The following is a 27,891-nucleotide window of genomic DNA, read 5'->3' on the forward strand; positions in this document are numbered from 1 at the left end:
CGAGTCACGTGGCTGTTCGCACGCCGGTGGGCGCGAATTCGCAACAATATTCTATACGAATGCCGGAAGATTAAATAATAAGATGGAAGAGCTTGAAGCCAAAGTCGATTGCGAGGAGTGCGATATAATTACAGTGAGTGAGACATGGTTTAAGGAGGAGAGTAACTGGAGGACAAGATCGGAAGGCTACAAGGTGTATCGGTGTGATGGTAAGGAGAGAATAGGAGGAGGACTACCAATCTGGATAAAGGACAGCATTGCATCAAGAGAAAGGGGTGACATTAAAGAAGGAATAAATGTTGAGGATTCTGTATGGGTAGAGATTAGAGATTGCAAAAACAGTAAGAAACTGGAAGGATGCTTTTATAGGGCTCCAGGTGTGAAGGAAGAGGAGGCAGGAGGGGTACATGAAGAATTCAAAAGTGCATGTGGTAAAGGAAGAGTATCGATTATGGGGGATTTTAACTTACCATGAATAGACTGAGTCTTGGACCAGGGAAAGGGCAGAGTAAATGAGGATTTCCTAGTTTTAGTCCAGGATTGCTTTTTAACCCAGTTTCTACATAAGCCTACCAGAGGGAGTGCAGTGTTAGACCTCCTTTTAAGTGTTGATCCCAATCGGTGGAGGAGGTGGAGGTCGGGGAGCATTTTGGAGCAAGTGACCATAACATTGTGTGTGCAAAGATTCTGTTAAGGGTTAGAGTTCAGGATAGTAGGGTAAGGCTTTTAGATTTCAGGAAGGCAAACCTTGAGGGTATGAGGAGAGAGTTGGGTGATGTAGAATGGGATAAGCTAACAAGAGGACAATCAGCATCAGAAAAATTGGAAACCTTCAAGGAGCAAATGTGTTGAGGGCAGAGTAAGTACATTCCAATGAGGTGTAAAACTAGAAGCAGAAGGAGGTGGTTGAGTAGTGAGATCAGGAATGCTATAAAGGAGAAGCAGAAGGCATTTGTTAGGTTTAAAATAACAGCACTGGAGTTTGATTTATATCACTATCGGAGTAAACAGAGGCAAATTAAGAAAATAACTCGGCAAGCCAAAACAGAGTATGCGAAGGATATGGCTAAGAACATTAAACGTAATAGCAAGACATTCTTTAAGTATATCAGGGGAAAATAACAGGTTAGCACCAGTGTGGGCCCATTGAGGAATAGCACCGGGAGAGTGGTTAGTGATGAAAGTGAGATGGCAGGCTTATTAAACAGGTATTTTACTTCAACTTTTACACAAGAACAGTCAGGAGAATTGTCAGAGAATATTTAACAAGGAAGTGAAAAGGGCTTTTACAGAAGATCCAGGTTGAACTGGAGGTAATAAAGGAACAGCGAGGAAATCTAAGAGTAGATAAGGCTCTGGGGCCAGATAATATGCACCTGAGAGTATTGATGGAGGTGGCTGAGCAGGTAAGTTGGATGTTAACGGATATTTTCAATAGCTCACTGGAGTCAGGACAGGTATTGGAGGATTGGATAGTCGCAAATGTAACACCACTATTTAAGAAAGGATCCAGAGAAGAATTGGGAAACAATAGACCTGTTAGTTTGACTTCAGTTGTGGGGAAGGTGTTGCAGACATTAATTAAGGACCAGATGAGGAACTATTAATATAAATACAAACCAAATCAAGGTAGTCAGCATGGGTTTACCAAAGGTAGTTCCAGTCAAACAAATCTTTCAGAGTTTATGAAGCAGTGCCTGATTGGATGTATGACGGAATGGCAGTGGACATTGTATTTCTTGACTTTAAGAAGACATTTGTCAGCTAAAGTAGCTAATTGGATTGCAAACTGGCTTCGTGGTAGGAAGCAGAGTGGCTGTGAGTGGGAGGATGTCTTGGTTGGAGGATGTAAGTTGTGGGTTACCTCAGGGATCAGTCCTAGGACCATTATTATTCATTATTTACATCAAGGATTTGGATAGTATGGTGAAGATAGGCTTTCCATATTTGCAGATGAAACAAATATTGGAGGTAAGGTGGATAGCTGAAGGGCTCGTGATCAAATTCAGGAAATTATTGATGCCTGCATCGATTGGGCAAAAGATTGGCAGATGCAATTTAACCTGAGCAAGTGAAAGGTGTTGGGGATGGGAAAGAACAATGAAAATAGAGATTACAGGATGCAAGGGGTAATTTTGGAGCGTGTCACACAGGAGAAGGATCTGGGGGTGGTAATAGAGATGGGAGGTAAGCAGGCAGCACAGTGCCAGGAAGCTCGAGGTAAATCAAATCGGGTTTTAGGTTGTATTCAGAAGGGGATCAATTAGAAATCCAAAGAGGTGTTGTTAACATTGTATAGGAATTTAATGAGGCCACATCTAGAATATTGTGTGCAGTGTTGGTCACCACAACTCAGGAAGGACATAGATGCCATAGAGAGGGTTCAGCACAGGGCCACTACATTGATTCCAGGCCTAGCTTGACTCAGCTATGAGGAGCGGCTGAATGAGACAGGGCTTTATTCATGAGAAAGGAGGTGATTATGAGGTGATATAATGGAGATGTTTTAGATGATGAAGGTGTAGACAAAGAAGTTCAGAATAATTATTCAGCAGAGTAAACAGTGATCGGACCAGGAGCCATAGTTAGACGGCCGGCCAAGACTATCTCCGGGGTCTAAAAATTAGTCCCGTAGGCATTTCTTGTTAAAAGTGATTATGCGTGTCCGAAAGTAAGATGATAGGGTGAAGCTTCAGAATATGCCCCATACCATCTCGAACTTTGACCTTTGAGGTCAAAGGTCGAGGTCAAATGCCAAATTCCTCATTTTTTGGTTATAGTGAATTTCGTTTCAGCATTGCCACATCTATATGCCTGTGTATGAATTATTTGCCAAGGCGACTGTCCTTTAGTCTCAGCAATAAATTTAGACGAGGGATTTACTTGAAAACATGAAAGGCTGCAATTGTAAAATGGCCATTTTTTCGAATTTCTGAAGATGGACGCATGTAATCTTCTCACGTGAGTTCTCAACTCGTAAGATGAACTCATGTGAGATCAAAACGTTGTATAAGAGAGTTGGCACATAAGAGAATGTTTGAAATATAATTTGCTCACCCATATAGCTGTAGTTAGTGGTAGTCATTATTGCAGTTGACAGCGTCACACCCGCATGCTGGTATACAGTTCTGGCGAGACTTGCTGCACTTACATGCACTCGTTCGACACTTGCTTTTACACGCACAAGTGACTAGTTCAGTACAAGAAGCTGGAATGGCGGGAAATCGCATCCACACGATCTCAAGTCCAGTCTGTTAGCTTCCAGCCACCCGTCTCTTCTGGAGCTTCAATTGCTATCCGAGGTTTATCAGCCTGGTACCAGATTTTCCCCTGATGATTTGACCTGATATGATGGACCTCAAATGCGTCGAAAGTTGGCGGTAGCTTTTCGAAATCCCGCAGACCTTTTTCAAACATCTGGGATTTGGCAGAGAGCAGATCGTCAGCGTTGTCCACTCCATACAAATGGCACAGGAACTTTTCAGCCTCGTCAGTGGATCCATCACGCCCAATATTCGCCAGTAGCTCCGGCTCTTCCACGTACACTTTCCAGCAGCTCCGTTTCCCGTATCCGTAGAACGAAGACGTCACATCACATCCAGTAAAGGCATGAAATCCGAGCAGATTGTTCCTGACAGGACGCGATAGCTTTTGTACAATTGGTGCAATTTGGTAGTAGACACGTTTTTTGCTAGTCCCACTTTTCATCCACAGATCAACGTTTGCATCACTGAAGAAATGGATGAGGAGTAATAATACATCTGTATCCTTGCTCTCCACGACCACTCTCTTGTATTTCTCCCTGACAGTATGTGCTGCCTGTGCGACCATGCGAGTATCAGCCTCTTCATGGTTCGCGGCCAAATCAGTAATTTGGCCACGTGTAGTTGACTTCGCCATCTCTGGTTCAGCGAAACCTCCCCCTACAATCAGCTCGCAAGACTGTGGGTAATTCCGATCGGTCGAAATGAGGAACTCGGCGACGAATTTAGTGAGGTCAGCTTTGTTCTGGTCCAGGGCTATGAATTTGTCCCATACCTCTGGCAGTGGTACGTCTCCTCGATCAATGATTTTTCGGATAGGTCGCTTCTTCTGCCCACGCTTTGATCTAGTTGCCGATTTTATTGACCCTGTTCCGATGTACCGATCGAAGACGATGTCGATGCGAGTGAATGACTGGTGAAATAGCTTTACAATCCTCTCGTGATATGTACCGACCAAGGTCGGCAAACGTGCGACAATGAGACGGCTTCCCCATCGCTTGGTTCATGGCGTGACCATCGATGATGAGAGCTGACGGCTCCTGCAGGGATGGAATATTCGCTGGTGTTTCGATATCCACGTCGTTTGTCAGGATATGAAGCATATCAGCCTTGTTTGTCTGATTCATCTGTCCGTTTCTCTTGACTTGCGACGATAGTTCGTGCTGAAGAATCCTGGACATATCGACACATCGTCCAGCTCTGGTTGCATTGAACAACCTCTGTATGAGTTTTGTGTCTGCCTTGATGAATTTCTTCTCGGCTGTTGAGGTCAGAGCTGTGCTTTTGTAGAGATGAGCAAAGGATTTGGAATTGATCCTCGACAGCGTATCAAAGAAACCCGTCTCTCGAGTTACCAGCCTCTCATCCACAAAACTTTGTAACCTTCGAAGACCTTGCTCATAGGCTGACAACAGGGAAATTTGTATTCCCATCGTGGCGAGATCGTTTGTTGTCAAAGATACAAGTGTAGGTTCCTGCGATTCCTCCACCAGGTCTGGTGATTGTGCCGGTGGGAGTGTATCTGCTGCTTGGAAAATACGGAATCGCTTAAACTGGTCCATCAGATTTTGAACATTGCCTTCATCATGCCTTTGATGTCCAGGCATAGCCTCCTGTCTCGTAGATATCGCCTCCTCTACAATCTCGTCATCGATCAGTTTTAGGAGCCGTTTGGTATCTGGGGCAATTTCGGAGCGCTCACACCACGTCAAGCAGAATCGATCCCTTGCAGTATCATTCCTGGTGATTCCGATTCTGCCATTCGATATCTTACACATGCGGTTGATCCATTCTGTAGCTTGATCGACTGGCACAGAGCTGAACGGACGTTTGCTGCGTTGTACCACAAAGTTCCCGGCGAGAAATGCACTGTATACATCAGGCGCTGTATTCTCCAACATTTTCATGTCGGAGAGATACACCGGTCCCCATCTCGCATAATTTGTGTGGTCATATGCACATAGCCACGGTAACATCTGTGCGAACGATTTTAGGTGCGCCTGCCAATCTCCCTCTCTATTCGCACGGATGAAATCCAAAAGTGTGCTGACCATTTTGATGTAATTCGTCCAGAATTCAAAATTGGGATCAGTTGCGCGGCATCGGTCAAATTCGTACAATTTCGTCAATACGTCTGATCTTTCGATGGTTTGTCTCAAAGCACAGATGGCATGGCTCAGTGCATCGGATTTGCAGAGATGACCATCTGCACTGCGACATTTGTTCCTAACTTCCTCAGCGCATGTCTTGATTGCCTCGATCGAAGCGATTGTTGCGATATCATGACTTTGCTCGAGCCACTCCATGAATTTGGTCCATCGGATGCGACACAATGCTTTGTACGTACAAATATGTCCCTATACTCCTCGGTAGTATGCTTTTCCACCAAGTACGCTTGGTATCGTATTAGGAGTGAATAATCCTGCCTCAATCCAGATATCCTCCAGCCCTGCGCTCTCATAATGCTGTCCAATAGCTTTGAGGTAATTGAACAGAATGTGGAGGTGACCAAGGAGGCATATAACACTGCTGTATTTGGCGGGATCGTTCCATACGAGTTCTTTCATCCGACTGTAGAGAGGTTGGTCAGCAAAAATGACCGCGTGTGTCTGTCCCACCTTTTCACTGATATTCATGAACTTGGTCATCACAGTTGTCATTGTGTCATCATGGTCTGCCGGTGCCTTCAGAATTGGGAGCATACCTACATTGGTGACAGGTGGGGTTCGTCGCCAGACTGTTCAATGTCGCCCATGGTGGCACAGATTGTGACTCACCACCATGTAATATTCTTGATAATAGTCTGGAAGCCAAAATCTGTAGCTAGCCTAGAAAATAGGTTCGCTGTTGATTTCATGTAAGAATGGTGCAACTGGTGTTTTTGAAGAGTCGAGCATGACCAAGTCTAGTTCCACTTGTTGCCAAGTCTGCATCTGAATATTATGGCCGCCATGACAGTAATCAAAATGGCCGCCATCAGATTTAGTCTTTTTCTTACTGCAAATTGTACTAGCCAGAAATTTGTCATGATTGTGAAATACTATGTAATCTGACACGAGGAACACTATTTTGTGCTTTATTTTTGTACTGGATCACAACTTTTCACATAATTTACAACTTAAAGACGAAATTGAAAATGCACATACGAGCAACAAATGTGAAAAAGAAAATGTTTAGCACTATTGATGGAGATGGGTTTACAGTCAGTCAAAGGTTATTTCAACAGCTGTCAGATTCTTTCTAACACAAAATTACGTTGCTTTGCAGAAGAGAAAAGTGTTGTGAGAACACCCAAGTACAATTTTCAGAGCTATTGATCGGCTTGTACACTGAACGGGTTCCTACAAAGGGCTTTGCATCCACATGCTTTCGTGCAAGGCAGTCCATTCCGTGTACATTTGCACCGTCGAGTTGAGCATGACCCACGGCATTTGCATGTCGTCAGTTCTACACAGTAAGCAGTAATAGGCTGTGCAGTCATGAGTCGCGGCTGAAATGTCTCGTTGCCATCTTTGACGACCTGTTCCCACCCACAGTTCTCAGGTGCAGGTAGATGTGGTTCAGATTCCAAGGCTCTTCTCCACACAAAAGTCTGGTAGTGCGCTCGCTTGATGTGTAGAATCAGAGCATCGCGAGTTGGAGGCAGATTCTCAATAGCTTTGGTCAGACTGAGAAACAGATCACATCTTACTCGCTGAATTGAGTTATCTTGGCCATGAGGGTCATAAAGCCTGCAGACAAATGACTCAGCATCTGCAATCACACTCTCATCAGGAATTTCCTCTTTGCCTAGGTTATTCAACAGGTGGGAGTTGTTTTGAAAGACGGCCCATGCAGAGCACTTCGCAATTCCAGCAAACTGGCTTGTGCTGTCTGAACCTGTCACTGCATGAAATGCCAGAAGTGACTCCCTCTGCGAATCTGGGATATTGATGGAGTCAATGGGAATGTAGTGTTGCTTTTTGGGTGTCCCTGCATTCATCCAGAGAAAGGGACTGAGATGCGGCTGATAGGCAACAAGGAGAATGAGGACATCAGTGTCCTGAAGCCACATGAATAATGTCTTGGCAGATGCTCAGAACTTTGTTCTTGGTATCTGTCTCATCCGCTTCTTCATTGTCCATCTTGTCAGTGCTGTCACCACCACAAAGAAGCTTTACAAGCATGTACAGGGTTTCAGGTACAATTCGCTCTGCATTTTCTGTGTTCAGTCCACCGATAATGCTATGCCCTGGAGAGTGTTTTACGTCACTGTAAATCTTTATGCCCACTCTGAAGATCCAGCTAAGGATTTCGTTCTCATGATGAGGCAGACTGCACTGGGCCAATTCATCTTCTTCAGAACTTTCACCTTCTTCAGATAAATCATTCACGGCGGTTCTCATGGCAAACTTTGTCACAGTTGAGGACGCAACTATGAGGGGTTTTGTGACATCCAATGGTTGCACGAATGTTACCTTGTCACTACCAAAGTGAACCTCCACTTTCTGCTTGAAATTGTAGCTTTTGTAGGCTCCAGCCTCAATTCCAAAATCATTCAATAACAGCATGCTGTAGTGTTCCCAGATGTTTTTCAGGGTAAACACATGTCCCTTCTGCAGCTCTTTCTCAAGCTGGTTCATCACATTTCTGAAACAGATGCTTTCAGGAGACTGTTTTTTCTCTCCACTCTCCTTTTTATACTTTCTGCGAAAAGAAACATAACACTTGAGGTGATATTTACCTTCAGCTGCCATCAAGTCTGAAACACCTGCAAACCTGTGACGCATGGTGGGGTCAAATTGGGTCAAACTAAGCATCTTGGATGATGTGTGATCAAATTCAACATTTGTCAGGACACCAGCTTTTCCAGGAATGTCAGTCTGGCAGAAAGCGCATTTTGACCAATCCATAGCGCTGTGCGCGGATCTTAGTGACTTTGGGACATGGTAGTTCTCTGAGGAACCTGATGTTGTGGGTATCTCTTCTGCGTAAGTCACAGATTGTGGCTGAATCCTTGACTTCAGTCTGTCTATTTTTTGTGCGTGAGTAAAGTCACTATAGCAGAATTTGTGCCATTGAATCTTTTCGACGTGCTCCGGTACAGAATATTTTCTGATTCTTGAGAATGAGTCAACATATTTAGCGTCATTATATTTCTCTCTTTCTTTGCAACATTCAGCTACAGTTTTCACACCAACGATTGTAGTCTTTCGAAGTGGCGTTGACTTGCTAGTTTTTGAACTGTCCTGGCAAATAAAGCATTTATTCCAGTCTACATGCTCTTCTTCTTCTCGATCCCTTGAACCCCTGTGAGAAATCTTGCGGCTTTCATTTTTCAGTTAGTCCTGGGTAACAGAAAAACACACAGTTATGTAGTTTAGGTTCATTTTATAGCAAAGTTGTAAAATTCATTGATTGTGGTTTGTATAATCAGACATTCTAATTCGAGCCTGAACATTTCTTTAAAAATAATATAGTGAAAAACAAGTCATATTATTTTTAGAAAATGGATGGAGCAATGTTTTTTTCTATACTCCCATCAGCTCAGGCATGCTCAAAAACATGGAAATCGACCCTAATTTTGTAATTTCATGTCAATTTGCGGCTGAAATATGACGAAAAGTGTATTTAATGGCGACCACTTTGTAAACTGTCATGGCGGCCATACTATCCATATCCAGAGTTGGCAACAAGTTGATTCACGTTTCTGTGTGTCTGGACAGTCAATTTACACCTGTTGCACTATTCTAACACGGAATCAGCAGGGTCGTACACTATTCTGCATTGGGCCTCCTGACTATAATGTCCATGCCAAGTCATTGGACTTGCTGTTATTTGCATTGCCAGACTCTTCGAACCACAACTCTACGTTGATGGCAGCACCATCAGGAAAAGTGGGGAATGGACGAATACCAGAACGAGGTTTCGCATATTCCAATATGTGCATCTTGCCGATTCGTTCCTGGCTGAGAGCTTTAGTACGACCGATATGCCGAGGTTCATCTCTGTGGTAAACAGTTCCGTCATCTCACTGCCACACTGCCATCTGTGTATAATGTGTAGTGTTGTTGCCGTCAATTGTTTCCTCAAGTACATCAATATTGTCACATGAACTGAGGACCAGCCCTGAGGTCTCGAATGGGTGGATTACCTCGGGGATAAAGACTCCATCGTTTGCGTCGGCCCTGTCGAGAATATAATTTGCGATGGACGTGTCAATGCGCCGGATTGTATCGATGCTGATACAGTGACCACTTGCATGCAATAGATCCACCAAGGCCTCGGATCGCGTCATTTGATGTACTGTCATGCCTAATCCAATGTGTTTGGGTGTCAGCTTGTGCCCCTGGGAAAGGCAAAAGATGATGTCCTGTGCGATGTCACAGACTACGGTCGAGCTCTGCACATGTATCAGCAGCTTCAGTATTATCCTCGATCGCATCGGCGAAAAGGACTCCGATAAATATGTGCGATGATTTTGGGATGATCTCATTCACATGGTCTTGGTCGATTCCTCGCCATCCTAATTCATAACCAGGGCTGCTATTGAGATCGTTGCGCATTTGGAGAGCAGAATGTACTATTTCCTGCAGTGGCTTGCTGGCCATCATCGAAAAGTCATTACCATCATCAGAATCTTCCGAGTCTTCAACCCTGTGCATTCCTGACAGAGATGCTGAAATGACACATTCATTCCTTTCACTGGGATACAAGAGCAACGAGGCTGTATGATTGAGGGGTCTAATGAAGCCAGCTCGACTCCCGAGTCTCTTAGACACCGCGTCAGTGAAGATTTTCCTTCCTAACAAATTGCTCCGAGGTATTTCCTGTCCTTTCGCTTCACATAAATCCTGAAATCGCTTCCAAACCTCCCCCATATCATATACATATCCACGTGAAAGCCCGTCATTCAGAATGTTACATAGGGTCGTCAGCTCCTTATCTTCACCTTGTCCAACATCCAGTCTTTGTTTCTCTGCTTCTCTCTCAAATTTGATCAAACATGAGAGATGATATTTGCCTTCAGCAGCAATCAGATCGACTGTGCCTGCCAGACGAATCTGCGGCGCCGTGTTTACGTTAGAAAGTTCCAGTATCTTACGGGATAAATGCATTGTCCGGAAATCATGTAATTCAGTTTGACTCTTGCAAACTTTCTTACCCGGTTTTCCCTTCCTTTCATCTTGGCAAAATATACATTTTTTTTTCCACGCGTTTTTTTCACGTTTTCCACGTTTTCCACGCAATGACCGTGCCTCCAAATCCATGCTGTCCCCGCCACCACCAGTTGCAGCTCCTTTGCACAGTGGTTTCGATCTGAGACGCTTCAATCGACTTTCAGCCGTGAAATCACAGTAACATGCGCTGTGCCACATCAATGGCGATTCCTGTATTGAAATATCGTTCAGCCTCTTCAATCTATCAGATTCCTCTCTGAGGCGATTGCGTTCAGCGAGGACCGTGATCACCCTATTCTTACCGTCGTCCGATGCTTGGCGTGTTACTTCCTTGCACTTTTTTATTTCAAACAGAACAGACATGTGGACGCGAGTTCTGGCTCTTTTTTGCGTTTTTGCGAACCTATCATTCCTATAGCTTTCATTTCATCCATTGCCCCAAATTTAACAATGCAATTGTTGTATATTTCACACAAAATGAAAGCAAAAGACGTGTTGAAAGCTCAACTGTTCAGCACCATGTTGCACACAATGGCTACTTCCTCCGCAAGAGTGATTAGTGGATTGAGTGGAGCACCGTGGACGTGGCCACGGCGCGCACGAGGGACGCTTCTTTTTCGTGATTTTTTGAGAAAATCGATTTGGTTGCACTTGGTATGGGGCAAATTCTCAACAACAGAGATATGTTCTACCTTTGGGCACCCCATACCAGTTTTTAACATGAAATGCCTGCGGGGTGTCACAATAGGTTAGGTTGGCCGGTCGTCTAATAGCCTGAGAGTAAAGAAGAGGAGAGTTAAGACAGTAGTAAGCAGGGGTCTTTTACTCAGAGAGTAGTTGATGCAGAGAATGGGCTTCCTGGAAAGGTAGTGGCAGCAGAAACGGTCGATAAGTTTAAATTGGAATTAGATAGGTACCTGGAATATTGGAGATATAGTGGTATTTGGTTGTTGGCAGAACTTTTAGGTAGCTTGAGCATTGATGGGTGATTGTGTGCATGTGTACGAAGTCTTATTGGTGGGAGTTTCATCAAGGGGTGTTGTGTGGTTGATGTTGTGTATTTTTTACCCAAGCCCATGCCCCCTCCCCTGGAACGAAAAAAAAACAACTACAAACCTACGAAAAGAAACAAAAAAACTTCATTGAAAATCACAAAAAACATTTTGCTCTTCTTATTTTGATCGTGTTGTTAAATTGGTGTGGTGTTGATGTGGTGCAGGCATGGTGGGCTGAATGGGCTCCACTTGTGCCTAATTTCCTTGTGATTCCTTGTGAAGACCCTGAAGACCCAAAAGTCCCCGAGGACCCAAAAGACCCTGTATACCCAAAAGTCCGTGAAGACCCAAAAAATCCCAAAAGTCACTGAAGACCCAAAAGATTGGTACATGGCAACACATTGGTAAATGATTGGTGTAAATCATGACAACACAGCAAATCTGTGACGTCAATCTCTGCCATGACGTGTGGAGAGGCAAGTGTAGCGCCGATCCACTCTAGAGGAGAGCCAATCGGGCTTCGGATCTTTCGGATATTGATTTCTTAACATCACGGGTTCAAGCTCCAGCCATGCCAACATAACACCAGGCAAGTTGACTCAGCCTTTGCTGATTCCGATGTCGGCAAAATGAGTACAGCTTGCTGGGAGTTGGGCAGTCGAGTCTCCTGTGGTGGAGTGGTGGGCCGTCCAGGATTGTATCCCCGAGCCAATGAAACTGTCTCAGCAGCCTTAAATCCACATGACTGTCTGAGAAGCATTGTCAATCTATAATGTGTATGTATGTATGCCTGTAAGTATTAACTGTGAAAGCAGATTGTAACATGTCCTTTGTGTAGCTTACACAAATTGAAGGTTTATATATTGTACATTTTACATGTATTTGGTTTTTTTTGTGCAGGACAAACTGAAATGTGCAGAGAGGAAGGTTGTTACAGTATTGCAAACGCTCAAAAAACGAAAACGAATGTTGCAGAATGCTCAGGTACATAAACACTTGCCAGTGTGATATATTTTCGAGAATGTTATAGATTTCAATTCCCTTTATATTTTTTTAGAAGAGGTGAGATATATATATCTGTTAGATATACAACAATATACTCGCACAACGCACATAATGGCAGCTTTTTCTGTTACAGCAATCAAATCTTAGGTCACAGGATTTGAATGACTTGCACCTCCAACTCAGCAATGTCAAATGTAATACATGAGACAGAATATTAATAACTGGCCAAGAAATGTGTATTATTTTCATTCAGTCACAACAGAGATCTGCAACAAGTTTGTGATCCTCAAACTTTGAATAACAATTTGTTTAGATGTTTTCCTTGTGCTGTAGTTTGTTTTAAATAAATCCCAATGCATTGGGTTGAATATTCTAATCCATTTATCTTTCGACACCTATTTCCTTGGCATTGTCATTTAAGTATTTGTTCATGGTGATCTTATAATTCCTTCCCCCACCCCTTTCATTATCAGGTACCCCAAATGACTTCGATGCCATTGTTAGCTCAAGTAACTTCCATGGTTCAAGGGGTGGCCATACCTTCAAGCAGCTCACCAGCTCACCGTCGGCTGGATAATGCACAAGATATGCAAATGCAGAATAGTTCTGCTGGACCTCCTGTGCAACCAATGAACATGACATCATCAGGTCAAAATGCATCCGGACGCCTGAGAACTACGATTCCACCCCGACAGTCACCTATATCTGTGCAAACGTCTCCTCAGCTTGGTGGGTTCAGGTATGCTCCAGGAACTTCAAACATTCCTAACAGGACACAATCCGATCCTGCTGTGAAAGTATCTACCCATAACTATGTTGACAATAAAACAGGGGTGTCGATTGCGGTTTTACCAAATAGGGTTGATGGTCTCATTAGCGGCAATACTACAGTACCTCGGCGATGGAGAAATCAGGCCGATGCCATGACTCAAGAAAAGATAGTAGGTCCATCACAGATGGCTTCAAAACCACCAGAACGGCAGTCCAACCAACAAAGGTGATATTTAAAAAATAATTTAATGCGAGGACTTTTAGTTTTGTGTTGCTGAACATTTGTGTCTATTGGAGTGCTACATTAAGTGGTTGGCTGAACTTTTTCTCACACTATGAATGCAGTTGTTGTGCTGACCTTTCCCCTTCTTAGCTCCACAATGACAGTCCGTGATATGATCTCGATGGTGCGATCTAGTTCACAAACTGTGACTGAAGGAGCTGTGTCTCATCCAAGGCCAACCCTGAGTCTGGCTTCTCCTATCCCAAGTGAGTATGTATGTTGTGTTATGTTGGAAGGGATACATCTTCAGTGGATGATAAGTTAGGTTGTCCATGTGCTTGAGTAGCTTAGAACATTCTTCTGTAGCAGACATTTGTTATGTTGAAGTTGTCTTGTAATAAGCCTTCACTTGCGAAGCGAAAAGTGGGGTTAAGTAATTGGTCCCGTACGTACGTACGTGCATGTCTGCATTTTGTTCTTCTCTTTTCTCTGGAACCACTTGTTGGATTGACATGAAATTTTCACCATAGATGCGACTACTCATGTGGAATGTTTTAATGATAATTATGATGTCTTAGGTCATGTGGTGTGGCAGCCATGCTGGAAAAAAGAAAGTTGGACCTCTGAATCTCCGAAACCGCTCCATGGAAAACAATGAAATTTGGCACCTCTCAAGTACTCCCCATGGGGAATAAGTGTGATTTAAAAAAATGATGTCATAGGTGCCTTTGTTATGATGTCATAATTGCAAACGTAGAACGCTACATCCAATTGGTATGAAAATTTTTTGAGGGTCATCTTGGTATAAATTGGTCAACAGAAAAAAAAATGATGTTATCGTTCATGTGGTTTGGCAGCCTTTTTTAAGGTCATCTCTACCGAGATGACCTAATAAAGCCGGACCAGATGTCCGTCCGTCCGTCAACAATTTTTATTTCCGGTCTTGATGAAACTTAGTATGTGGGTAGAGGTCAATGAGTGTTGCACAACGATATAACTTTTGTCCGGGTTCAAGGTCACGAGGTCACGTAAGTTATAAATATCGCCATTTTCAAGACCTATCTCGTCTGCCATTCTACAAGATATTCGGCAACTGTTTATTGATTATATAAAAAAATAAAAAAATGACCGTTTTTACAGCCATTTTTCCCTGCTGTGCAGGGGTTAGGCTTTTTCTTGAGGCAATGTTTTATGGCCGGATGCCCTTCCTGACGCCAACCCTGGTCGCCTCTTACGACACACAGGGATATGGTACACCTATTCTAACCGGGGCATACACCGGGACCAGTACACTGGTACTCACTTTGCCGACCTCAGATGGATGACAGGCTGAGTCAACCCCCTGGTGTTAATTCAGCAGCCAACGGGGCTTGAACTCAGGATCCTGGGATCCCAAGCCACCACCCTAACCACTAAGCCAACACCAGGCTCTCAACTGTTTATTGATTATGATAGTAAAAAATATTATCTTGTGTCTAACCGGACAGATGTTTGAATTTCCGTCCCGTTTGGCCGCCACGTAACCTGGAAGATGGTCAAAAACACCTCCCGGTACAAAGAAAACTTTTTACTTCTGATCTTAATGAAATTTGGTGTGTGGGTAGAGATCGATGAGTGATACCCAACGACATGTTTTTTCCCGGATTCGAGGTCAGGTTCAAGGTCACGAAAGTTGTAAAAGTCGCCATTTTCAAAACTTATCTGTCATTTTAGGAGATATCTGGCAACGGTTCATCGATTATGATAGTAAACAAGTCTGAAGACGACGATGGTTCACGAGCGGTATTTGACGATGTAGATTGTTTCAGAAGTCAAGGATGAGACAATGTGATAATGTTTGACCAAGTTATAAAAATGATCAACATGATGTGGTACGAGTGACGGGTTATTAGCTGCAAAATGTCGAAAACCCGGTTTCGTTCAACAACTTTAAAAATTTGACCTTTGCATAACCTTTAAAGGTCCCAAAACAATGTTGTGGACATTAAAATAAGGAAACAGGATATGTGCTATAGCTTAATGGAGTTAGTTCGTCGAAGAAGTTCGAAAACCCGGTTCGATACCAACAACTTTGAAAATTTGACCTTTGTGTACTTTAAAGGTCAAGGATTATGACCTTTGGTGCAAAACTTCCTCTGGAACATTCCAGGAACAATATAACGTCATATAGGCTAAATGGCATTTCACACTCCTCGGATTATCCATACTTTGATGAAATCAGCGTAAAAAAACTTGTAGTGGGTGCCACGGGCAAGGTGTTCGAGATAGAGAAAAATGGTTTCAAGACTTTAGGTGGGGAATGATCTCAAGATTATGCATAAAAATATTGTCATCCTCGCTCTCAAAGTTTGGGCGGTCATCTGATTTTTATGTCAAAATTCGAAATTTTCTAAGTTCATGACCTTGTGACCTTGACCTTGTGACCTTGACCTTGGGACTAAAATGAAAAATCGAGCTCCGTGGGGCTATGCAGGTGCCATTGGGCTAACTAAATACCGAAACCACTGCCAGATTCGACAACCCCCTCGGAGAGGATGGATTTTTATGTCAAAATCGCAATTTTCTAAGTTTGTGACCTTGTGGCCTTGAGCTTGGGACGAAAATGAAAAAATTGAGCTCTGTGGGGCAATGCAGGTGCCATTGGGCTAACCAAATACCAAAACCCCTGTCAGATTTGACAAAACCCCAAGGAGAAGATGCAAATTGAAATCGGCTAGCCCCTAAAAACACGTTTTTTGGGCGTGGCTCCGCCCATAATGGGTGGACCACACCCATAATGGGCGGACCACGCCCATTTTCAGGAAAACAACTGGATCATGATATAAACCTCCCACCAAAATTTCATCAGGATCGGATCAAAACCCATGGAGCTATGCTCGGGACAGACAGACAGACAGACAGACAGACAGACAGACAGACAGACAGACAGACAGACAACAATAACGAATATAGTGGTCACTTATATTTTTTCGTGAACCAAAAACATTATAGAGATGACCGTCACCGCCACACGGGGGTAATTTTTTTTTAACTTCAAAAATCTCCAAAATGGCTGAACAGATTGAGGAGAAACTTTCCAGGTATGACCACCTATCCATCAAGAAACGAAAAGTTACCCACCTGTGATGTCTCAGGTCACATGATTTGGCAGCCTTGTTGGATTTTTTTTCTTTTTTCCGAATGAGGCTCACTTGGCTGTGCCTGGATGGGTTTGAGGGTAGAGGAGTCGTAGTTGAAACCCGAGTCCTATCCAGGTTCTTCCTGATGACTTCATCTTTGCTTGTTGCTTGTTCGGGTTCCTTCTGATGACTCCAATGCAGTACATATTTTATTTGTTCTTCCATTTGATTTGAATTAAATTTTTTGATTTACAAATTTACCACCAGAAGAGTTGGCTCATAACAAGTCCTTCTAAAGACTGAGCAGGGTAAGTATTCTTTGAAGACCATCCAGTTATGTCTGCTATGAGAGGGGCAGTGTTGACATGAACATGAGGTAGGAAAGTTTTGTTCATTTCCAATCTCTTTGTAAACCAGATGAGGTTCCAGGTGAGATAAGAAGGGAATATGGAATATATTTGGATGTTTGCACCCTGTGTGGGTTGATAATCACACCCCCTCCCCCACCTCGTGGCCCAAGCTCTTAATTATAGGCGTCCAATGCGGTACCCATACTACAAGGACCCATGGGTTGCGTCGCCATTGGCAAACTGCAAAGTGTCGCATCATTGGTATGGTTGGTTCCGGTGACGACACCGCATATGTGTTTCAACCTGGGGCTCCCTTTGACTGGCTGGGACAGCTGTGTGAGCAAAGGCCGTACAGAGGGGTGGGGCCTGGCCCTCAGTGGAGATGATAAAAGACCCAAAACACGTGCTGTTCACTCTCTTCTTTGGGGTTTCGCTCTTGGGGGTTGCCTCTCCTTGTCTGGGCTTTACTTCACCACACGTGCATCCCACGGTTATCCCTGGCTGCCCAACATAAAGGCCTGTCTGCCACTTCGCTTTCCCCATTCACTTCGCCAAGAGGACGCTTTGTTTATTCGCTGCTCAGTGCTGTGGCTGGAGACCTTGTGGTGGAGCTTCGTTGCGATATCTGGGACCCGTATCCTTTTAAAAAGACCTGGCTTGGTTCACCTTAGTGTGTGTGTGTGTGTGTGTGTGTGTGTGTGTGTGTGTGTGTGTGTGTGTGTGTGTGTGTGTGTGTGTGTGTGTGTGTGTGTGTGTGTGTGCGCACGCGCGTGCATGATTGTGTGCTCGTAACCATTTTGACATTATTCCTTGTATTAAGTGCTATCGTGATACCAGTTATTTATTTATTTGCTTGCATTTGTGTCTGGCTGTCTTTTGTTTCCGGATTCTCCGTTTTCATGGTCTTGTGCCTTTTCTGGAAATAAACCTGTTATTATATGTTACTCCATTTGACCGATCCTGTGGGAGAATGAAATTATAAAACCTCACCATCGATGGGTCACTGTTAGAAGACCTGATAATGTAACATGTATGTATGTACACTGTACAGGTAGTGGACAAAAGCATAATGGAAACACCTGGGTAAATGAGGGAAACCAAGTATATTGAAAGCAACAGCTTCCACCCAGGTGTGGCCCATGTGTTAATTAAGCAAATAACATCCCAGCATGCTCAGGTTTTGTATAAAAATGCTTCACAGGCTTGGATGCTTATAATTATGGCTAATATGGCTGCAAGAGGAGACTTCAGTTACTTTGAAAGAGGGGTGATTGTTGGGGTATGTTTGGCAGGAGCTTCAGTGACAAAGACAGCTCAATTTGCTGATTTTTCATGAGCAACGGTATCTAAGGTGATATCGGCATGGAACTCCAATTGAAAGATATCAACAGCAAACGGCAACAGTGTGTGGAAACGCATATTCCAGGATCGTGACATATGTGCATTAATTTGATGTGCAAGGCAAAGCAGCTGAGCAACTGCAGAACAATTGACTGTAAGCTTCAAACTGGGGCGTGAGCAGCCATTTTCATCAAAAACGGTCTGCTGAGAACGCCACAGAGTGGGATCCTATAGTCGGGTTGAAGTGCACAAACCGCTCATTACACCTGGCAATGCATGTTTGCTAGTCTAGTAGTGCAAAGACCCCAGGCAATGTATTACTGAGCCATGAGGAAATGTGTTATGGTCAAATTAATCATCCTTCACCATGTTCTCGACACAAACGGTGAGTGCATTTGTAGCGCCAACCTTAAGAATTACAACCATGAATGTTTGGTTCCAACAGTGAAGGGTTCTTGTGGTTCTGTAATGTTGTGGGGCACATTTTCCTGGCATGGTTTGGGTGCAGTCATTCCCTTATGAGGCAAGGTCAATGCCAATCGCTACTTAATGGTACTGAATGATCATCGTCACCCTATGCTCCAGCATTTCTTTCTTGCTGGGAGGGGTGTCTTCCAGGATGACAAAGCCCCCATCCACAGAGCATGTGTCGTCTCCCAATGATTTGATGAGCATGACACTGATGTTATCCATCTGTCACGGTCTTCTCAGTGCCCAGTTCTGAACCCAATTGAGCATTTATGGTATATTCTGGAACAACGCCTGAGACAGCGTTTTCCTCCTCCATCAAACAGGTGTCAGTTGACTGACTTTCTCGTGGAAGAATGATGCCACATCCCTCCTGCAGAATTTTAGACTGGTGGACTCTACGCCACGCTCATCCAGGCCGTACTGGCTGCATGTGGTGACTCAATGCCCTATTAAGTGACTTTTCATTGGTGTTTTCATTTTTTTGTCCACTACCTGTGTGTACGTATGTATGTTTGTGTTTAGTGGCCTGCTCTTAGATATTTTTGAAGTTCATTTTAGATCTTAAGTTTGTTGGCATTCTTGTAAACCCTTCATTCTCAGCACTCTGATTGATTTGAAATATGTGAACATTTTGAGATGTATCCTGCTTACTCACATTTTTGTAGCCTCATGGTGAAATTTAATTCTGCATATTTGCTTTATCTTTTTCTTTAGCTGCTCTTTCCTCGAGCACAAATGACCATGCAGCCATCCCTCAACATCCCACACAGACTGGGCCACCCCACATCCGGCCTATGGAGGGCCCCATTGTAATTGATGATGAGCCAAACAATGTCCGTGCCCCACCCACATCGACTCGAACAACTTCATGGACTCGGCCTAATACCGATGGCAGTTTCCAGCCTACCCAGGGTGCAACCACCCCTGGTGCATTTTCATCCCCAGCACTTCGTTTAGTCTCCACTCGTGGATCTGTCTCTCAAGGTGTTCCAGGTCGTGGTTCAGGGATAACATCCATTCAACCCTCAACTGGCACCTTTGCAGACTCCTCAGTCCCAACTGGTCGACCTGGGACGTTTAGGTCTGCAGGATCAACAACAGAAAATCGCAATCATGTGAATGAAGTAGTTGATGGAGGTAAGCTGATACTGCTGTTCTTATTTTGGATCATATTGCTCATAGAATAATTTGTTTTGCACCATGCAATTGATTACTGTTGTGGTTGGCAGGATGGCCGAGAGGTACGCACACTCGTCTCTAAGTTGTCTAGATTGGGTTAGAATTTCAGCTCAGCTCTAAACTGTCAACTTTCTTATGGTTTCCTGTAAGCTTACGATCAACTGTAAGCTCAGCTTTCTTACGGTTTCCTTCATGAAGAGTAGGTGAGCTACTGTATCACCGGCACCATGGCCAAATTCCAAATTCCTGCCCGAACCTTAGGTGAATGTCAGGCCTGGCCAGGTGGTTCGTGAAAAACTTGAGCCAACCTCCCCCATCTACTCCACCTCCCCCCTCTCTGGTAATAATTTCTGGCAATATAGATTAGACAAAAGGAACAGTTGTGAAAATGTGTTGATCAAGGTACCTTAAATATATTATGGTAAATGAACTTAGCCCCCAAAAATTAAACCAAAAGGAAAATACATCGCTCCCTGTTGAGAATGCAGATGCATACAAGAAAGTCATCAACAACATGGATATTTACATAATAGAAACTATGAATACAAAGAAGAAAATTCAACTTAGAATCATTCCATATGCCAGGAGATCTCACAAGATTTCTGAACGATGGTGAATTTGGCACTCCTTGCAGTGAACAGGATAAGTGTTATATTTATTGTTTTTAATACTTGCTATCTTGTATTAGGTGTGATGTATTTGTGATCATATAAGGAGGGAATTTAATCTGTGGCATTTTGGATTTCATTCTGTCATTCAACTCTGGACATTTCAACTGTCACCATGCCAGCTGGTTGGGTGTTCTTTCTGCAACAACCAATCTTGGCATTGCAACAAAGCTCTGCTGCAACTCTGTGGGTCTGACTCAATCTGTAAACATCCCAACCCGAATTTCTGCAACTGCTGCATCCTCCCTCCTGGACCGAGTAATGACAAATCCAACATTTCCTGTTTACCTTCTGGCCTTCTTGGCTCTTTTGCCACTATCTCTTGTTAAAGCCCATATCTCTCTGGCTATTGTAAGACAGCAACTTCAATGGTGCAGAATATGGCTGTCTGCACAGACCAACTGGCAGGGAATTCAATCTGACCTCTCTCAAAAGGATTGGACTACCATCTCCACAGCACCTGATATTGATTCCGCTTGGGAAAACTCACATAAGTGTGCTCCCGTATGCCATCCCACTTGTGACTATCTTATGTCCTCTCGGCCTCTGTTCTTCATTGCACGGCCTGTGATCCAATGGCGGCCCCCTGGTGGGCTTAAAGTGCAGCCCCTGACGTGTGCCCGATAATACACAAATGTGAAAACACCCCATCAGAATTCACCATAAATGCTTCCAAGTTGACCCATTGTTTTCGAATGAGTGTTCATCACAAAACATAAAAGTAACATAACTGCATTAGTAGATGGCAGTGCACAAAGAATTATGCTTGCAGCCCAGTTATGCACAACAAATAAGAGTACGTGAGGGCGGGGCCTAATATAAGCCATTACGGAGTCCTGCAGGCAGTGTGGTGGCTCTCACACTGATGTCTTATTGGCAAAAGTGGCCCCCTCGAAAAAATAATGAAGGTCACTGCTCTTGGCCCTGGTACACTGAACCCAATGGAGAGGCGATTGCGGTTATGCTGCTTGTTTTTTCATCATAGAAAGCTAACCTCTCTGAGAGCAACTTTCGTTCATTCTGTAAGGCTTGGAACAAGTATGTGTGTGCATCCTAAAGCATGCCAGAAAATACCATCTTGCAAATCTCAAGGCTGAACTCTCGAACCAGTCTCCTCCTTCTAAGTCATGATGGTGCCTTGTCAAATCAATCTCTGGTCTTCACTCCCCCTCCATCCTATCTCAAATGGCTCTCCTGCAGACTCTGCCCGAGATGAGGGAGAATGTCTAAACTCTGTGTTTGCTGCCAAATCTCATTTTTCCAATCCATCCTACTGTGTGACCAACTTAACCCCTTATATCAACCCAGTCCAGTGGTTACATGTCTTGTCACCCCCCCCCCCCCACACACACACACACACACACACACACACTCACCTCCCACCCTCCTCCGTCCAGCAAGATGCAGCAACACATAGGTAATTCACAAAAGCAATAACCTGGATCTTGCTATCCACAGAGACCTGAAAGAACTTTCGTTCCACATGGGTTACTTTAGTGAAGACCACATGGGTTACACTGAAAACTTGCTACATGATCTCCTGAGACCCTTTCTAATCATGAGCTCAGCACCTCATATTCCTCAACACCGGATAATCTTTTTGGAAAGCATGGCTTGAAAACACCATTTCTAACAATTACGTAGTTCCACCGGATAATCTTTTTGGAAAGCATGGCCTGAAAACACCATTTCTAACAATTACGTAGTTCCAAACCAAACGATTCAACAACCTAATTTCAATATTCTGTGGAGCATGTGGATGACCCTTAACGGGATAATAACTGGACAAAGCCGATGTGGCCACCTAATGGACAAGTGGCAACTCAAAACCTTGCTTGGCTATGACTGTGGAAACCTTAACCAAACAATGGAGCACATCATAACATTCTGTCTCCGATACAAGTTTCAGAGTGACATCTTGGAGTTAAACTTTCCAGCAGAGTATTGGACTGGTTAGAGGACTTGCAACTAAAACTGTGACGACAGCTTCTGCTCAGCCACTTGAAAGAAGAAGAATCCCCTCGAACCCATTCTTGACTACACTTTGTATCCTTCTCACTCGAGAAGTTGGACAAAGTTCTGTCCAGCCTTGACCCTACTGCGGCAATTGACCCCGGTTGCATCAGTGCTCATGCTCTCAAATCATGTTCTGCTGTCCTAGCTTCCACCTTATCTGCCATATTCAGTTTTTCATTCTTCTTTGGTTGCCTTCCATCAGCCTAGAAATGAGCAAGTATCACTCCTGTCTACAAGAAGGGTTCAAAAACAGATCCTATCAACTACAGTTCAGTGAGTTTGTTTCCAATTGCAAGAAAGTCTTGACATCAGCAGCATCATTGCTGCTGATGTCAAGTCTTTCCTGTTTTCAAACAGCTTGATCACTGACCATCAACTTCGATCCCATACTGGTCACTCAACTCTCGACATGCTGTTGCTCCTCTCACAGCAATGGTTTGAGGCCCTAACTCTCCATCAGGTCAGGATGTTCTCGAATCCTGAACATATCTTGGTCTCCTTGGACATATCTTGGGCACTTGACACCATCTGGTATCCTGTTTTGCTTACCAAGCTCTCCGCCTACACCATTCAAGGTCTCCTTCATTCCTTGATTTCTGACCTCCTCCACTCACGCAGTGAATGTGTTGCTATCAATGGTACTGATGTGGATTTTTCACCCACCCCGTTGTGATCATTGAAGGATTCTTCCTGGTTGATTGTGGAATCCTATTTAACTTCAGGCAGAGTTTAACATTTGTCCGATTTGGTTATAAAATCCTGCATAAAACCCACCGACACTGATAACCGATGTCCACACAAGTCCTTTCTTTGTGAAACAATTTATTTTATAATTATCCACCATACACTTCTCACCCTCGTACAATGAACTTAAGAATCCCCATTTCTTACAATATTATTTGGTTCTATTTCATTTATTCTTACTTGTAGTTAACAGTTAAACCAACCCGATTCAATTCACTTCCACATTACATCAGAGAGTTTTATTCTAACTTGGTACTTGGTCAGTCCCAAGGAGTACAAGCCACTGAGATGCTTGCTATACATCCTCACGTGCTTTCACCAAAACAATTTTACATTTCAAAGCGTTTTATACTTTCATGGGAGAGTGGTGGGGGCTACCGACCCAGACTGCATACGAGTCCTCCAGGCGAGAAACCACTACGTTCATTTTGAGGCAAAGGTTTGCTGTTATCAGCCCAGGTCACACTGCTCCAGACCAAGACAATTTTTTTTTATCAACATTTAGGAAAAAAGACTTGGCCAAAGGGACAGCCAATTCGACTTGTAGCATAAAATTCTAAATTTCTAAAACCCCATTTGTTACAATTTAGAATACATTAATATAATTTTTCCCCACAGTACCTCCCCCTCCTCTCTCCTCCACACCTCCCAGTAGAGGCTGAACTTCTCCAAGGCAGTGTATTGGGCTGTCTTGTTGCACATCTACACTCTATAAATGACCTCTCCGATGCTCTGGAAAACCCTTTCTTCCTTTTTGCAGATGACTCCATATTGTGTCATACACTATCTTATCCTACTGCAAGGCAAAATGTAACTGTGTCGCTCGCTGATGATCTGGAATTCATTAGATGATCGTCTGATAAAGAGAACATGTCTTTTAGTCCTTTGAAATTTCACTGTCTCACCCTGTCACTTTGAAAGGGTTGTCAAACTAACCCATCTGTTGGTTCACGAAAAGGTAAGTGACCACTATATTCGTTATTGGTGTGTGTCTCTGTCTGTCTGCCTGTCTGTCTGTCTGTCTGTCCCGAGCATAGCTCCGTGGGTTTTGATCCGATCCTGATAAAATTTTGGTGGGAGGTTCATATCATGATCTAGTTGTGTTTTCCTGAGAATGGGCGTGGTGCGCCCATTATGGGTGGAGCCATGCCCAAAAAAACGTGTTTTTAGGGGGTAGCCGATTTCAATTTGCATCTTCTCCCCCGCTTGGGTTTTAGTGGATAGACAGTTGCAGAGGGTTTCCGTACCAAACTCAGAACAGTCTCAGGGTTGGGCTATTGGGACGACAAACATTGGGTTTGTCGAGTCTGGCATGGGTTTCGGTATTTGGTTAGCCCAATGGCACCTGCATAGCCCCATGGAGCTCGATTTTTCATTTTCGTCCCAAGGTCAAGATCACAAGGTCACAAACTTAGAAAATTGCGAATTTTTACATTAAAATCATACGACCGCCCAAACTTTGAGAGCTATGATGACAATATTTTTTATGCATAATCTTGAGATCATTCCCCACCTAAAGTCTTGAAACCATTTTTCTCTATCTCGAACACCTTGCCCGTGGCGCCCCCTTCAAGTTTGTTTTTACGCTGATTTCATCAAAGTATGGATAATCCGAGGAGTGCAAAATGCCATATAGCCTATATGATGTTATATTGATCCTGGAATGTTCCAGAGGAAGTTTTGCACCAAAGGTCATAATCTTTGACCTTTGACCTTTAAAGTTCACAAAGGTCAAATTTTCAAAGTTGTGGGAATCGAACCGGGTTTTCGACCTTCTTCGACGAACTACAATAAGCGAGAGCACGTATGCTGTTTCCTTATTGAATGTCCACAACATTGTTTTGTGACCTTTAAAGGTTATGCAAAGGTCAAATTTTGAAAGTTGTTGAACGAAACCGGGTTTTCGACATTTTTCAGCTAATAACCCGTCACTCGTACCACATCATGTTGATCATTTTTCTAACTTGGTCAAAAATTATCACACTGTCTCATCCTTGACTTCTGAAACAATCTACATCATCAAATACTGCTCGTGAACCATTGCCGTCTCCAGACTTGTCTTTTGCTATGGTTAGCTTATTTTGATAAGGAATGGAAAGCTTACTTTGAGAAGCTCTTGAATGAAGAAAACAAATGAGACAATGACCTGTAATCTAATAAAGTTGAAAGCCCAAAATAAGAACTATGTGATGAAGTTTAATCTGTGTTAGAGCTTTCAAGAAAGGAAAGGCAGTGGGTCTAACTGGATTCTTAGTCAAAATGATAGAGGTGGCTCAAGATGTAGGAATCAAGTGGATGATGAAGTTGTTTAGAAAGGTCTGGGAAGAAGGAGTGATCCCTGAAGATTGGACAAATAGCACAGTTTTGCCCTTGTTGAAGATGAAGAGAGACCCTTTATAATGTTCTTCTAATAATTGAGTGAAACTAACTTAGCAGGCATTGAAAGTTTTTGAAAAGGTGATTGAAAGAAGATCAAGAAAAATGGTAAATATATGACAACAACCAGTTTGGTTTTATGCCAGGAAGATCGACAACAGAGGTGTTTTTTTTAATTATTTTCAGACTATGTAGAGAGAAGTCTTTGGCAAAGGAAAGGAAAGTGTATAATGTTATTTTTTTAACCTCGAGAAAGCATATGATCACTTTCTAAGAGCAGTTCTTGAATGGGCTCTGAGAAGGCAACCAATGCCTGAACAAATGATAAAAGTTAGTCATGGGAATGTATAAAAAAGAATCAAGAACTTTAGTAAAGACCACATGCGTTACACTGAAATGCTTGAAGTCAGAGCCTGATTACACCAAGGATCACTTTTGAGTCATTTACTGTCTATAATAGTGATGGAAGAATTGACGAAGAATGAAATGTGATTCACGTGAGTTATTTATGCTGATGACTTGGTATTTATAAAGTCATAGATTTAAAATTTCATGAAAGATATGTGACCTGCTATGGCAAAACCCAACACTTGGTGGCAAAAATCAAAATTGAGCTTTTGTTATCACTGGATGAAGTGAAGAATTTCCTTTTAAATGAAACCTTATTCAAAGAAATTGGTTGAAATTTGACGGTTATGGCTATTTTACTTATTTCATCCACTGAAAGTCAATATCGAGATAATGCCACTTAAACTTTCACTTGTAATTCAAATTTCATACACAAATCATGCACACATTCACTCCATAGCAACGGCAATAACCAGATTAGCTCCAGACTTGAAATTTCACAGGCATAATGGACACATATCAGACTAGTTTCTGTTAACATGATGAAGTTTGAGTAATTTTTAATAAAGTTATGGTAATTCAAAAAACAAAAGAATTTCAATGGTTCCAGTTACAGGACATGCATGTTTGAAATACAAAATCAATCAGTCAATATCAATCAGAAATACAAAATCAATCAATCAGGTATCTCACAGTACATTGCACCAACACTAAAATATGTACTCCATGTACGATATCAAAACACTGTCGTGAAATATAAATCTGCAACAATCTAATACTGCAAGAGAATAGAACAGTGAATAGAACATTTGCGACTGAAAAGATGTGCCTTTATGTTCACAGCATTGCCCTGATTATTCTGGTGCGGAACATACCAAGTCCCTCATCTCCGGCCAACAAAACTCTCAGATCTGCTCATACAGGTACTGCCTACGACTGGCATCAAGTCCAGCAAGGCTGGATGATAGGGGGAAGTGTTGCGGGAGGTGATGAGCGAGCTAGGTCAAACATCTGTTCAGCACCATCCGACTTTTCCTTGTACAAATTCCTACCACAATTTTCTTCAGAAACTCTGAAGTGGTAGTAAGATTTCACACGAGGAAATCGTCTGAAGTGCTTGCCCAGATGGTTGGCCCAGTCATACACCGGCACGAGCACTTTCCTCTTCTCATTGCCAACCAGCTGTGGAACATTGATGCCTTTCACAGTAGATCTGTTGACCACATCAACGATGTCCTGTAGGCACGAGACTGGGGTCTTTCTGTATGTTTGCCTCAGAAGACCAAAGCACCAGTCAGGGGCAAACTTTGTGTGCCCCACAGGAAGAAAGGAGAGGGCAACTGATTTGTGCAGTTTCGTGGAAACTCACCAGCAGAGATACTGCAACATCGTGTTGTCTTTGTTTTGCCCTGGACAGTTATCAGCATTGAGGTGCACATGCTGCTCTCCAATCCTGTAATTTTCCAGGAAATGATGGAGGTGGCTTACGACGACGTCGATGCTTACTCATACCACATGCCGATGCTTCATTCAGCATAGCAGCGACGGTTTTGTCATTCAAAACCTTTTTTCCCGACATCATGACAACTACTAGGCTTTTCTATCCAAAAGGCGCAGAAAAATGTTCGATATATCATAAAAAGTTGCGAAAAATGATGAAAAACGCGACCAGATTTGAGCAGAATGCGATCGTAGAAGCAACCAAAACAACATGAGTATGGCATCATATGCACCGATTGGCAAATGAAATGCCGTGATTTGGATCACGTGGGTAGCAACAGCCTTTTGTTTACGACATAACTGACAGATTTCAGAAATGATGCCATCTTTGAGGGTAACTTTCATTGGTTGCTTAATGTAGG

The 27,891-nt window shown here is 43.2% G+C and overlaps 1 protein-coding gene across 6 annotated transcripts in view; it reads left to right on the top strand.

Annotated features, from left to right (window-relative positions):
- Positions 1 to 27,891, top strand: part of LOC147021727 (uncharacterized) — a 236,041-nt gene that overhangs the window by 125,445 nt on the left and 82,705 nt on the right. For 5 of the 6 annotated variants that reach the window (XM_085892001.1, XM_085892003.1, XM_085892000.1 and 2 more), the window contains 4 exons: positions 12,319 to 12,402; positions 12,897 to 13,420; positions 13,568 to 13,683; positions 19,413 to 19,835. In XM_085892001.1, coding sequence (XP_085748127.1) covers positions 12,319 to 12,402; positions 12,897 to 13,420; positions 13,568 to 13,683; positions 19,413 to 19,835 — 1,147 coding nt within the window. The remainder of the gene's footprint in view (positions 1 to 12,318; positions 12,403 to 12,896; positions 13,421 to 13,567; positions 13,684 to 19,412; positions 19,836 to 27,891) is intronic. The other variant, XM_085892004.1, reaches the window with a different exon arrangement.

The sequence above is a fragment of the Eptatretus burgeri genome, chromosome 8 (genome assembly GCF_056783735.1).
Source record: "Eptatretus burgeri isolate ZD-2024b chromosome 8, Ebu_testis_v1, whole genome shotgun sequence".
Taxonomy (NCBI): domain Eukaryota; kingdom Metazoa; phylum Chordata; class Myxini; order Myxiniformes; family Myxinidae; genus Eptatretus; species Eptatretus burgeri.